This window comes from Apteryx mantelli, chromosome 30 (assembly GCF_036417845.1).
Source record: "Apteryx mantelli isolate bAptMan1 chromosome 30, bAptMan1.hap1, whole genome shotgun sequence".
NCBI lineage: Eukaryota > Metazoa > Chordata > Aves > Apterygiformes > Apterygidae > Apteryx > Apteryx mantelli.
In genome coordinates, this window is record NC_090007.1 from 4,848,468 (window position 1) to 4,862,107 (window position 13,640).

Consider the following 13,640-nt stretch of genomic DNA (forward strand, 5'->3'; position numbering starts at 1 on the left):
ATCCCCCCTGCAGGCCCCCAGGGCCGGGTGCTGCTTTCGCTCGAGAGCGGCTCCGAAACGAAACCCCGCGGGAAGCAAAAGCGAAAGCTGCGGCCCCAGGGTGGTGCGGCCCCGGGGTGGGCGCCGTGAAGCACCCTGCGCCCCGCCGAGCCCCCCGCGTTTCGGCTCGCGGCCAGGCCGTCCAAACCGCCGACCCGTGCCAGCAATCCCGGTGGACGTTACGCTTCTTTTCCCGCCGGCATCGGCAGGTTTCATCCCGGGGAACAACGGGGATTTGCACCTATCCGTGCAGAAGGTGCAAAACCACCCGTAGGGCACCGCCGCACCCCGAACCCGCGCTGACGTTTTAAACGACCCCACGCATCCCACGCCGCGCATCCCGGGCGGGCCGCGCGCCTCTCCTGCCGGAGCTTCGCTAGGGAGAAGGCGAATCCTGCCGCGAGCCCTGCACGTGTCCGCCGCTGCCAGCTATCTATAGTGATGAGCTAAGCGGCAGCCCGGCAGCTCCCGGATCGGGCCGCCCCAGACCCGCTAAAGAGATTAAACCGTCGCGCGTCCGAGGCTTTTACGCCTCCGGCCGCCCGCTCCGCCGCCGGGTTTCGATTTCAAAGGCGGCACACGGGCGGCTTTGGAAGGCCGTTGGCACAGGGGGGGCTCCGCAAGGAGGATGCCGGAGGATGGACGCAGAGGGATGGGGGCGGCTGCGCTTTGCAACGCCGAATCCCCCCCCCTCCGGTGCATTTGAGCCGGGAGGGCCGATGGGCTGCAGGCGAGGCGATGGCCCGGCCCGGAGCCCCCCGCGGAGGGGAAAAGGCGCTCGCCGCCTGCAAAGCGTCTGCTGCCCCAGGGCCGGGGAAGGGGCGGCCGAGACGAGGGGAATTTCCCCGGCGTTTTCTACAACAAACTCCTCGGCTTGTGCAATTAGAGAAATTTGTTTAACAAACTCTCGGGGGAGCGGAGCGGGAAGGTGGGGTGGCGTGCAGCCAGGGGCTCTGCTCGCGCAGGCCCGGCTCCCTCCCGCGCCGGCCTTTGATCGCGGCGGCTAGGAAGAGCAGCGGCTGCTTTTCAGCTCGGGCCGCGAGAAGCCGCTCGGCCCCCTGCACGGCCGGTGCTCGGAGCACCCTCCTCCCCGAGCGGCGCTCGCAGCATCCTGCAGCGCTCGAGGGTCCCGCGAGTTCCCCGGCAGCCTGCAAACCTGCAAACCCCCCACGGTGCTGCTTGCAGCTTGCAGCCCCCCTCCGGTCACCCCCGTTGGTGCCAACGTGGCCAGCACGGGCAGCCGGCGCCGGGCGCCCCGCACCCCCCCCCCTCCTCCCGCAGCCTCCCGCGCACACGTGCGCACACGTGCGTGCACCCTCGCACGCCCACACGTGCCGGGCCGGCTGGCATGCAGGCACAGGCTCCGCGCCGTGCACGCGCCCGCGCCCGCTCCCTCTCTTCCTCATGCGATGCCATTTCCATCAAAAACCCTTTACTCGGCACTTTTCGCCAGCGCCGCTTCATTGGTATGCACGCCGCGGCGCTCGCCTGTCCTGGCGCACAGGTTACTAAAGGAGATTTTGCAGCGCGGCGCGGCGAGGGTCACGTTACATTTCTTGCTGTCTCACTTTCCCGAATCGCAGGGCAGGAGCCAGGGGACTGCAGGGAGCCGGGAGGGGGGGGAGGAAATAGCAGCTCCCGGCTCCGGCCGAGCCACCGCGGGCCGACGGGCCCCGGCGTCCTCGGGGCTCGCGGCGGGGAGCTCTGCGGCAGCCGGCGTGATGGGTGGCTCCCGGGAGAGCGCCGGCAGGGCACCGGTGCTCCCCGGCCGCCCCGGCGCGCCTGCCGCAAGGTGGGAGCCGGCGGTGGAGCGGGGGGCCCGCGCCGCGGTATCGGGTCCCGCCGCGGGGACGGCACCCGCGGGAAAACGGCGCCTCTCGTTATGGTGGGGGCCGCATGGAAGGGCCAGCTAGGGGAGCGGGGGAAACGTGGCGCTCGGAAAATCAGCGTTTCTCTCTCTTTTCTTTTCTTTTTTTCTTTTTTTTCCCCCCCCCTTCGCAAGCGAAAATATTTCTTGGGTTTTTTGTGATCAGAAACACGTTGGGGGTTTTTTTTGGACAAAAGCCGGGCAAATAGCGCTTCCCTGGGAGGGGAATGCAGGGGCCCTTTGCAAGGAGAGTAAAAGCCTATTAAAAAAAACAAGATAAAACCCCATTAAAAAAAAAAAAAACGGAAAAAAGAAAAGAAAAGAAGCTCCACCTGGCCACAGGCTCCAGCAAACTCCCGGGGGCCTGAAGCAGCCCCGGAGGAGAGGGGTCAGCCCGATGGCCCGCTCCCAGCCTGCCCGTGCCAGGCAGCGCTGCCCAACGGTGCTGCCCGGCCTCTCCCGAAATCTTGGCCTGGATACGGCAGGCTCGGAGGGGAATGCCCAGCGTTCGGCTGCCCAAAGCCCCGGCCTGGGGATTCTGCCCAAAACGCTGATTATAGATGGCTGCTGGCAGGTGAAGGCAGGATTAATGCGCTTTTAAAGCGGCGGCGAGTTAACCGATAAATCAATGCTTGGCACCGCCTGGCCCGCGGGTCCCCCCCAGCGCGGGATCGTGGCCACACCTGGGCCGTGGGATCCCTTCCCAGCTCCTCTCCGGGACTTGGGAAGAGCCTGGGCTTGGCCGGTGCCGGCGCTGGGTGCCGGCCAAGCTGGCACAGCGCTGCGCGGACGCAGGGGATGCCTGCCCGGGGCCGACATGATGGATGGAGAGCCGCGCGCCCGGGCCGCTGCCAGCTGCTGGGTGCGGGGCCCGGCTTGCAAACGTCCCCGCCGTGCCCAGCGCCGGGATGCCCAGCGCCGGGATGCCCACACCGGGATGCCCATGACCCCGGCCGAGCCGGGCAGGGATGCTGCGTTCAGGCCCTGCTGCCTCCAGAGCCTCCAAAGATGCTCTGGTACCCAAAAGCGCCGCGGGAGCTGGGCTCCGCCGCCGCTGCCGCCGCGGTGCCGCGGCCCGACTCGCCCGTCGGCTCAGCGCCTGCCGCGGCCCACGCCGCTCCCCGCCGCCTCGGGGGCGCACGGCCCGCTCCTTCGCCCGCCTTGCCCCGACCTGCCCGCCGCAGCCCCCGGGCACCGCGGGAAAAATCCCCGCTGCCCGCCCGCTCGCGGCACCCCGGCGCGCTCGGCCCCGGGGCGGCCGGCACCCGAGCGCGGGGGGCTTTGGGGGCCAGACCCCCCCCCCCCTCCTCCTCCTCCTCCTCCTCGCCGGCTCGCTGCCGCCCTCCCGGCAGCGCCCAGCCCCTCGCGGCGATGCTCAGCGCCGCTCGGGCGTGCTGGCACATCCATCCCCGCGCAGGAAGAGACACAGCATGGACGGGGGCGGCGGGCAGGCAGCCAGCCTGGCGCGCGGAGATTTTGCCTTCCCCCCTCCCCTCCTTCGCCCTCGCCGGCAACGGAGCTGGGGGGGGGGGGCCGCCGACGTCCCTGCAAGGGTGGGGGGGCGCTTGGCCCCGGGATACAGGAAGGGGCATCAGGGGCCGGCGACGGGCCGAGGGTGGCCCGAACCCACTCCAATACCAGCTCCGTCCCCCTGGATCCCGCGCATGGTCCTTTGGGCCACCAGCAGTAGCGGGAGGCGATGCTGTTCCCCCCCCCCTTTCCGTGCGGATGCAGAACCCAGCCAGCGCCCCCGGAGACCTGGATTTACACCGGGTCTCCAAATATTATTACGGCCCTGGTGCAATGTCTATTTAAGCTAGGAAGGAGGCCGCCAGGCACCCAGGGTCAAAGCGCCGCAGCGAGAGACGGTCCTGGCTCGGTTTTGCTGGAAGAGCCCCAGCCCGAGGCCTTTCCAAAGCTTTTTGGATGCCCAGCTCTCCGGTCCTCAAGGTAGGGTGAAAGAAAGAGAGTTTTAACAGACGCAGCTTTGTGCCATTTCGGCTGCTCCAGCCGCAAGGAAAACCCGGGAAAGCCAGTCCCTTCGGGGCTGCCGCCTCCCTCGCGCCGCTCCGAATCGAAGCACGTCGTGCTGGCCGACAGCGGGAGCGTGCCCGTGCCCGACGGGGACGGGGACGGGGTGGGGGGAGCCTTTAACAAAGCTCTTAATTCGCTGCTGGCAATGCGCCGGCACGCTGCTCCGCGGGAAGACGGAGCGGGGCTGCTCGCCGACCCTTTCCCGGCTCCTCCGGGTCCTGCCCTGCAGCCCCCGCTCTCTCCTCCGCCCCCGGCATCGGCACAACCCCAAATCGGGGTCTCCCCCGGGGATGGATGGGGCACAGGGCGAGCGCGATCCCAGGGTAAAATCCCTTCTGGATAGGGCAGCGATGAAGCCAAACATCTCCTCTATGCTCAGCCTACGTATAGGGTTTGCACGGGTAAAGCCACCGCGATTAGCAACAGCCTCAGCCTTAAATCCACGGTGCCGCCCGGCTGCAGCGCTTGAGCACGGCCGGGGGGTTGCAGCCCCTTCCCGCTGCTCCGGCGCTCAGCGAACAGCGCTTATCTGAGCCGGGAAAGGAAAAGTTTTGCAGGCCGCCACGCTGCAACCTCGCGATCCTCAGGCCGGAGCTGCGGCCCCGCTGCAACCGCGAGATACGGCCAGGCTAAGGCAGACGGGCTCCAGCCTACAGCTCCCAGCATCCGTCCCCAGCCTGGAAAAAAGGCAACGGACCCCGGCAATTCCTCGCGCGCTTAAAGATGCACTCGAGGGGGCTCGGGCCCAGCGGTCGGGCTTTGCCTAGCTGGAGCGGCTACCTGCAAAAGCGGTTGCACCTCTGCAACCGGTGCAAGCTTCGGGTTCGCTCTCCATCCGCTCCCGGCCTCCTCCACATGCGGCAGCCGGAGAGAAACTGGCCCCGGCCGGACCCTGCGTGTTCGCGCTGCCGAGCGCGGAGAAAAGGAGCGAATAAATCGGCGGAGGAAAAGGCGAAAGCCAGATCCGCCGAGGAGCGCGAATCGCTGACGGGTGTTTCGGCGAGGCGGATGGACGGCGATTTAAGCCAAGCGCAAGGTGATGCCGCGGGGACCGGGACAACCTGGCTCCCCGGCCCGTCACTTCTCACCTAAGGGCGCCCCTTAAAGCCGGGGTCGGGAAGCGTTTCGGCGCGCAGCGAGGGGCTTATCCTGCCCGCCGCCGGCCCGCACGGCTCGCCCCTGCGCCGCACCTGCGCAGCACCCGCGCGCCTTCCCCCAGCTCGGCCCCGGGCCTCCGAGCTCCCCGCGGGCTCCCGTCCTGCTCGTATCCGGGTTCATAAATCGCCCTTAAAAAAAAAAAAAAAAAAGGGATCTATTTTTACCGGCCGAGGATTTAAAATTAGAGCAGGCAGAAGCAGCGAGATCCTCGGCGAGCGGGAGGGCCCGGCCGGCTGGGGCAGGCGGGCCCGGCGCGGCGGGAGCCTCGCGGCAACGCGGGCAGCTCCCGAAGGTTACGTTGGAAGAACGGCCGCATTGTTTTTCCCAAACAATGCTCCGCAGACGGGAGAATTGAAAGTGTGTTGCAACCTTCCCTCGCTCTCTCCCCCCGCCGTTCCCGGCGAGTTACTCCTAAGCTTTGGCACCCGAGCTCAGCTCCCGGCTGGAATTTGGCTCGGTGCAGCTACCGGCGCAGGGGTGAGCCTCCGCCACCGGGGTCCCCGCTCGGCAGCGCCGGGGCCCTGCAGCTCTTCCGAAAAGCCCGGTTGGCGCTGGGCACGGAGCCATCACCTGCTCCGGAGCCAGCGCTGCCCAGCGCCGCGGCGGCTCTTGGGAAGGAGTTTTTCCGAGGGGTTTTTAGGGCAGGTCCGGAGGAGACGTGCCCCGGGGGATGCCGGCACCCCGCTGTGGCCACGGGCGCGAGCAGGTGGCAGCGGCGGCGCAGCTCGCCGCGGGGCGGATGAACCGTGTGGGGCGGGAAGCCCCGGGGACGGAGCGGGAGACAGAGGCAGGCAAAGCAGCGCCGTCGCGCTAAGGGAGCCTCCGGCCACACGGTCGCGACACCTCTCGCGGACCTGGTCCATCCCTGCCAAAATTTCCCTGCCAGCCAAGCCTGCCTTTCTCTGCCCAGTTCCCAGGGCCTCGACGCCAGCCCCTCCACGCCCCGGAGCAGCCCCCGGCATGGGCTTTGCCGTCCAGCCCATTCCCGGCAACTGCCAAGGATCCCCCCGCGCCAGGATCCAGCCCCGCCGCCGCAGCACGGACGGCAGCGTGCACCCGGCTGCCGATCCCACGCCCAGCGTTGCAGGCCTGGTGCCTCCCCGCCGAAACCCGCCTCGACGGATGCATCCGCGTGACACGTGGCGCTGGGGCCGGGAAAGGGCCCGGGGGGGGGGGGGCTCCAGGCAGCCCATCTCGGGGGGGGACGGCGGAGCTGGGGCGGGCAGAGCGCCGGGGCTGCCCCACGGCGAGCAAAGCCGGGCGGGAGCCTTGCCTTGCCCGCCGGAGCGCTTGCACCGTGCTGGGGAAGAGCAGCAGGAGCATCCCAGCCGGCCCGAGCATCCCAACCGGGGCAGACGCCCAGCACGCGGGAAAATCCCCCTCCTCCCTTGCAGCCGCGGGAACCCGGGATGCACGTTATGCCTTGGCCGGGGCCTCCAGAAATACGGTCGCCTCCTCGGTCTAGGCGCAGCGAGGAGCAAGTGGTGGCTGTCACAGCTCTTTCGGGGGGCCCGTGCCGGCTCTGCAGCCGGAGACACGCGGGAAGGGGGGGCCCGGAGGCCTCTCGCGCGCGGCCACACGCAGGCGGCCCTTGGCCGAGATGCCGGCCCCGCTTCCCTGCTAATCTGGGCAGCTCCATCTTGACTTCCTGCCCGGTCCCCGAGAGGGGACAGAGGTGAGCGGGGGGAGGGGGAGGAAGTCCCTCCGCAGGCAGGGACAGCCGAGCGGAGCACAGTCACCCTCCTCTCCCGGCGGAGACGCCGGCCAGCCGGCCACCACCGGGAGCGTGGTACGGTGCCCGCCTGGCCAGGGCTATTTCAGTGCCGCCGGGCTGCCAACGCCGGCCTCGGAATCGGACCCGCTCCAGTCGGGAAGGGAGGCCGCGGGAACGGGAGCGGGAGAGGGGGCCGGCGCGGCTGCCCCCGGCTCAGCGGGCCCGGGGGGCAGAGGCGCTGCCGGAGGGGAGCGCGGCGAAGCCCGACGCAGGGCGGATCCCGCGCACGTTCCAATGTATCCACATCACCATCCGCGCAGCTCCCCGAGCCCGGGTGAGTCTCCCTGCCGAGCATGTGTGGGATGGGAATGGCTTGGCTCGCGGGAACGCTTCGCCACGGCAGGGTCGGGCCGGGGGGGAGGCGGGGGGAGCCGGAGGTGCAGACACCGGCCAAGCCCACCCGATGCAACGCTAGGGCCGAGGAAAACCGGAGCCTTCCCAGGGCGAATGCAGCAATGGGTGGCGAGGCCGAGGTTTGGATCCGGGTAGGAAAAACCAGCTCCCCCCCCATCCTCGGAGCGCAGCGCTGGGAACAGCACGGTTTTGTGAGCAGAACTGCTCCTGCCAGCCTGAGCCAGGCCAGCGAGCGACCACACGGCTCCCCACCTTCAGACCAGCGCTGTTAGCTGGCAAAAACGGGCTCTGCAAACCCGGCTCAGATTGGGGACCGGTGGGAGGGGGAGGCCGGGAATGACACTGAGATATTGGGTCCCTCGGTAAGCACTGACTTGGGTTGGGGGAAAGAGAGAGAAAAGAAAAGAAAAGAAAAGAAAAGAAAAGAAAAGAAAAGAAAAGAAAAGAAAAGAAAAGAAAAGAAAAGAAAAGAAAAGAAAAGAAAAGAAAAGAAAAGAAAAGAAAAGAAAAGAAAAGAAAAGAGAAAAGAAAAAAGAAAAGAAAAAGAGAAAAGAAAAAGAGAAAAGAAAAAGAGAAAAGAAAAAGAGAAAAGAAAAAGAGAAAAGAAAAAGAGAAAAGAAAAGGAGAAAGAAAGAGAAGAGAAAAATGAAAAGGAGAAGGAGAAGAAAAAGAAGACTGAGGTGTTACACTTGAAAAAGAAAAGATCAAGGTGTTACACTTGAAAAAGAAAAGACCGAGGTGTTGCCAAGTCAACCACGCAACCGGGAGCACCTTCACCAGGGTCACTTGTGCCGTCCCAGCCCTGTCCACTCGTGTCCGTGCCCGTGTCCGTGCCCACCCCTCGGCCGCGGGCAGCCCCTGCAGTCGCAGGACGCCCGGGCACCGCGTGGCTCCACGAGGGGCCCACGATGCCCCAGCTCGGACGGCGGCTTCGGGAGCAGCCCGGCCGCCCCGGGCACCGACTGCGCGCTCGTCCCGCTCGGCAGCGGGGCTCCGGTCCCCAACCCGCCACCGGTGGCCTTGGCCCCCTCCTTTCCGGGGAAGGAGCGAGGAGCTGAGGCCTTTGCCAGCCTGGGATGTGCTCGCAGCGCCAGGCGCGGGAAGAGCGCGACACGAGGCCGGGGCGCCCCGCGCTGCCGCCGCACGCAGCAGGTGTCGTGGCCGCCGCTGCAGCAGGTCGAGCCCCGGCGCCGGGGCTGCCGCGGGCACCTCCTTCCCCCCCCCCCCCACCTCCTGGGTGGCTGCTAATCCCCAGGGCTCTTCCCAAGGTGGGGCCAGATTCCTGCTCCCGGCTCAGGCCTAGGCCCGGCGCGGGCACCAGATCTGCAAGGAGGAACGGCGCTCCGAATTGCAGAGAGACCCCGCAGCCGGGGGGGGGGGGGGGGAAGGTAGCAGCCCTCCTGCAGCAAGACCCCCCAGGTCGGACCCTGCACGGGGAGCTGGCGCCCGGCGCGGGGCCGGACCGCGGCGCTCGGAGGCTGCCAGCAGGGAAGAGGTTACGAGGCCGGGGGAAGGTTGCCTGCTCAATAATTAAATAAATATCAGCGATCAATAAGGACAGAGCAAAGGCAGCACCGCAGCTGCAAACGCCCCAGCCTGGCCCCCCCGCCGCCGCCCCCGCCGCGGCGAAAACTTCGGGGAGCCCCTCGCCCACACTCCGACCGCAGCGCCCGCTGCGGCCCACCCGCCGCGGCCCCTGCACGACACCGGGCCACGTCGCCGAGGCGGCGGCACCTGGAGCGACGCGAGTGTCCCCGTGCACGCAGCTGGTGGCGATCCCCTTGACAGCCCCTAAAGCGTGGGGGGGGGGGGCAGGGGGGGCAGCCGGGATCACGCGTCGCCCCGCTGCCAGCGCGGCACCCCGGCGCGGGCGCAGCCGGAGCCCCCCAAACATCCCGCCGCGCGCGGCCTGCGAGCAGGGCGCAGCACAGCCAGGCTCGCAAATTGTCCCAAACTTGGAGGATTTCAAAGAAAACGCGTGTGCCCCCCCCCCCTCCTTGTGCCCCGCGAACATGTGCGGCCGGGCTGGGGAGGGAAGGAAAAAGTTTCACGCTCTGCAAGAGGCGGCGCGGCCAGCGCGGAGCCGCAGCGGCGGAGCCCCCCCGCCGCCTCCCCGCGCCGCGCCACGGCACCGGCCGCGCACCGGCGTGTGTGTGTCCCCCCCCCCCCCCACGGGAGCCCGAAACCGGGCGGCTTCCCGCACCACCCACCTCCGGGCGCAGCAAAAACAACAAAAAAACCCACAACGCAACCCTTCCCCCCCCCCCGCCCCAAGAGCCCCAAGTGAAAGCAGAGGCAGAAAAACCCCCAAAGCGCCAGAGAGAGACACACACACACACACACACACACACACACACACACACACAAAAAACACCCAAAAGCGCGGGGGGAGCAAGGGGGGAGCGCGGCTCCCGCGCTGGCCCCGTGCAGCCCCGCACCGGCCCCAGCCCGCCCTTTCGCTGGGTCTTTTCTTTTTTTTTTTTGCTTTGCTTTTGGGTTTTTTTTTTTTTTTTGCGCCTTGCAACAGTCAAAGTCTTTTGCACCAAAGGGGAAAAGCCGCGGCGGGAGCGGGGAGGGGGGAGCGGGCCGAGGGCGGCGGGGAGCGCGGGGGGCCGCGGCCGTGGCCGTGGCCGGTTACCTGGGTCAGGCAGAGAGGAGACGAATACATCCCGAGCCGCGCTGGGAAAGTGGCTAATTGCAGGGCTGAGACTCGAGGCGTAAAAGTTACTGAGTCATTTCGGAGGCTGGAGCAGTCCGGGCGTTTTTTCTCTCTCTCTCCTCCGGCGCGGCTCTGCGGGGCCCGGGGGGAGGCGGCCGGGCAAGGGGGGGCGGCCCCGCGGGAGGGGGGGCCGAGGAGGAAATAAAAAGGGTCCAACTTCCAAAAAAAAAAAAAAAAAAGGCAAAAAATAAAAATAAAAAAGGGCAAAAGGCTTCCCCCCCCCCCGAAATAAAGCGCGGGGTTTTTGCGTTTTAAAACGGCCAAAGGCTCATCTTCGCCGGGGGGGGCGAGGGGGGGCGATCCGCGCCCAGCCTAGAGGCAGGGGCGGCGGGGGAGAGGGCGAGCGGGGAAGTTAGAGGGGAAGCGGCTCCATCCGAGACACGGGCACCGGAGAGAGGGAGGAAAGAAAGAATGAGAAAATGAAAAAAAAAAAAAAAGGAGCGAGGAATGAAGTGACGTTATGAAAAAAGCCCATCCCAAAATATTACATCCCATTTAAAGATGTAGGAACCCCCTTTGGCTCGCAGGGCCGAGGCACTGCGGGGCATGGGGCGAGCGGGGGGGAGGGAGGAGGGCACGGCCGAGGACCCCCGCGATGGGGCTATTAATAGCCCCCCGGCTCCCACGGTGCCCGGGCGGCCCTGCCCGTGCCGGGACGTGCGGGCAGAGCTGGCCGAGCTCAGGGATTTTTCTTTTTTTTTTTTTTTTAACGGAGCCAATACGGCGAGGGGAAGGGGAGGAAAAAAACTGCAGATTCATGTGCAACTTCTGGGCACAAGCCAAGGGAGACGCTCCACCGGCGAGTCCCGGCGCTGGCGGCCCCGGGGTGCCCGGTGCGGGGATGCTCGCACCCCGCCGGGCTCCGCTCCCCGCCGCTGCCGCCCGCCAACTTCACCGCGCCTCGCTCCGCTCCGCCGGCACCGGAGCCTCCCGGAGAGGTGTTCTGGGCGGCGGGACCGGCGGCCGAACTGCTTTTCCCTCCCTCCCTCCCTCCCCGCGCAGGGTGCTCGGCGAGACCCGCTCGGCGGCCCCGCGGCTCCCTCCCCGCGGACCGCGCTCGGCTATCGGCTTCCGCGGCCGCGCACCGCCCCTCCGCCCGGGAGCCTCCAAACCCCGCTAATTCCGGCGGACGGAGTTGCTTTTTCAGATTTTTTTTTTCCCCCGTGCTTGCTTTTTTTTTTCTTTCCTTTTTCATTATCATCATTATTTTTACGCTCTTTCCCGGTGCCGCGGCGGAAGCGCCAAGAGGAGCCCCGTTTCCCCGGGCGCAGCGCCGCGTCCTCTGGACCCGGCCCGGCCCCAGCGACCCCACCGGGCCCGGTCCGACCCCGGCGAGCCCCGGCCCCGGCGACCCCGCCGGGCCCAGCCGCGTCCCGGCGGCGCTGGTTCGGCTCTCGGCCGCTTCGCCTCCTTCCTCAGCCCCCGAGTGCACAAAGAGAGAAAGAGAAAGAAAAAGCGGAGCCCTGCGCCCGGCAAACTCCAAACCGCAAGTTCTCACTACAGAAACAACAACAACAACAACCAATTCTGGAGGCTTTAATAAAACCTAATTAGAGAGCGAGAGAGGGAGAGAGCCACGTACAGAAAAACAAAGGGAATCCCCGGTTCCTAATTGTGAAAGTGAGTTTCAGCCCTGCAGGATGGCGGATGGCAGGCTCTCGAGGTTTGCGATTTATTTATCCCCACTCTCACCTCCCTTCAGATACATATATATTATATATATATATTTTTTTTTTTTAATTGCTCCCTGCAGTGACCTGAAATGCAGGGAGGGACTGCTGCCCGTCGGAGGCAGCCGGGCTCTGCGGGGCTGGTCGGGAGCTGCTCCCGGCTGCATTGGCTGCTGGAGCTGCGTCTCCAGCCCTGCCTCGCTCTCCCTAAATAAGAAGAAGGGTTTTCACCGCTCAGCCCTACTGCTGGGGAAAATATCCTCACGTACCCTCTCCCCGCACTCCGTGCGTCCCAGCCTCGCCTCCGCCTGCACAACTGATTTTCACTCTCAACTTTTGCTTTCTCCCAGAGGAGAATCTTAGTGGGTTTTTCTTTTTTTTTTTTTTTCTCCCCCCCCCCCCCGCATAAAAAATCGCCGCAGGCATCCCCGGTCCTGCCTCTCCCGCAAGGCGAAACGGCTCTGCGGTGCCTTTCGGCTGAGCGCGGCGCCGGGAGCGGGGAGGCTGCGGCGGCCCCGCCGCAAACTTTCGCAGCGGGGCCGGAGCCCCGGGGAGGGCGGCGGCAGCACCCCGCGCCCCCGCTGCGCGCCGCGGCCGCGGCCACCCGCGTTATTTCCCCCCGTGGCCTGGCAGGAAGCAAAGCCGGGAAAACCGAGCACTGCGGGGACTGGGCGGATTTTATTTTTCCTCTCTTTTCTTTTTTGCCCCCCACCAGCATTTCGCGGCGGGGAGGGAGGGGGGGGGCGGCGGAGCAGCCGCGTTGCCCCCGGGGCGGGCCCTGCCGGCGGGCAGCGGCTCCCGGGGCCGAGGGCGGCCCCGCGGAGCGCGGCGCGGACTTGCTGGCGACCCTCCTGGGCGTCACTTCCAAGTTCAAGTCGGTGCGGCTGCCAGGCCTCTCCGCCCCTTTTTTAGCGGCCATTTTCAGCTCCATCCAGCCCTCCGCCCGCCGCCCGCCCCGGGCTGCGGAGGCTCCCCCCGCGCCGCGACCTCGCCGCCGAGCGGCTCCCCGCCCTCCGCCCCCCCCCCTTTATACCGCGGGGAAGGGGTGGGCAGGGGGAGGAGAGACGGCGGCAACTTCCCTCCGCCACCCCGGCACCCCTTCCCCTCCCCACCCCCGCCGCCTCCGCTCCCCCCCTCCCCGGGCACCGTATTAAACTCTGCTCCCGGCAGCGCCCCGCCACTCCGCCCCGCACCGGCACCGCTGCCCGCCGCCGCGGCCCGCTCCCGTCCCCCCCCCGGCGCGGCCCGCGCCCCCGCCGCCCCCTCCCCGGCCACCAACTTTTGCTCGTGGGTGCACACACGGGGGAAGGGGGGGGGGAGAGGAGGAAAGTAGAAGAGAAAATGAAAGTGTCATGGGACCTACCATAGCCAAGTGCAATTAACGGGCTTCCAAGTTGCTGCGAAAAGCAAAGCAAAGAGGGTGTTTTTTTGGTATTTTGTTCTAAAACGTGTGTTTTCCACCGAGCCGAAGGAGGAGGAAAAAAAAAAATGTTGCCCCCGAAGAAAGAAAAAATAAAAAATAAAAAGCCCCCTAAAAAAAGCCACCGACAACGGCAAAGTGTCCTCCGCGGGCGATCACCCTCTCTCCGGCTCCTTCTTGCTCCCAGGGGCCATGCTCCGGCCTCAGCGCGTCGGGGGCCGGGCTGGGCCGGGCTCCGCGCCGCGGGGCATGGGCCGGGCCGGCTGCCGCCGGCGGCGAGTTCCGGGGCGGCTCAGGGAGGCGGCGGGGCGGCGGGGCCGCCGGGCGGCGCGGGGCGCCGGGAGCGCGGGCGGCGGGAGCGCGGCGCCCGCGCCCAGCCCGGCCTCATGCGCCGCGACCTTTACGCGCGCTCTTCTGCGCGGAGCGGAGGTTGCGGGAGCGCGGCGGAGCGGCGGGGGGGGGGTGGGTTATGATGATGATTATTTTTGGAAGGCCCCAAAAAAAAATTGAAAAAATTCTCTAGCTATATATATAATATATATATATATATGGAGGTATGGGTAGATCTCTCCCTGGCGGTGCCTATAAAAAATAAAGGCTCACAT

The 13,640-nt window shown here is 66.7% G+C and overlaps 1 protein-coding gene across 5 annotated transcripts in view; it reads right to left on the reverse strand.

The window, feature by feature from the left end:
* Positions 1-13,301, reverse strand: part of NFIC (nuclear factor I C) — a 60,581-nt gene extending 47,280 nt beyond the window's left edge. For 2 of the 5 annotated variants that reach the window (XM_067312741.1, XM_067312740.1), the window contains exon 1: positions 9,865-10,067. In XM_067312741.1, the coding sequence (XP_067168842.1) occupies positions 9,865-9,894 (30 nt within the window). In that variant the 5' untranslated portion in view covers positions 9,895-10,067. Of the gene's footprint in view, positions 1-9,864; positions 10,072-12,978 lie in introns of those variants that run through there. The other 3 variants (XM_067312738.1, XM_067312742.1, XM_067312739.1) reach the window with 3 other exon arrangements.
* Between the last annotated feature and the right edge of the window lie 339 nt (positions 13,302-13,640).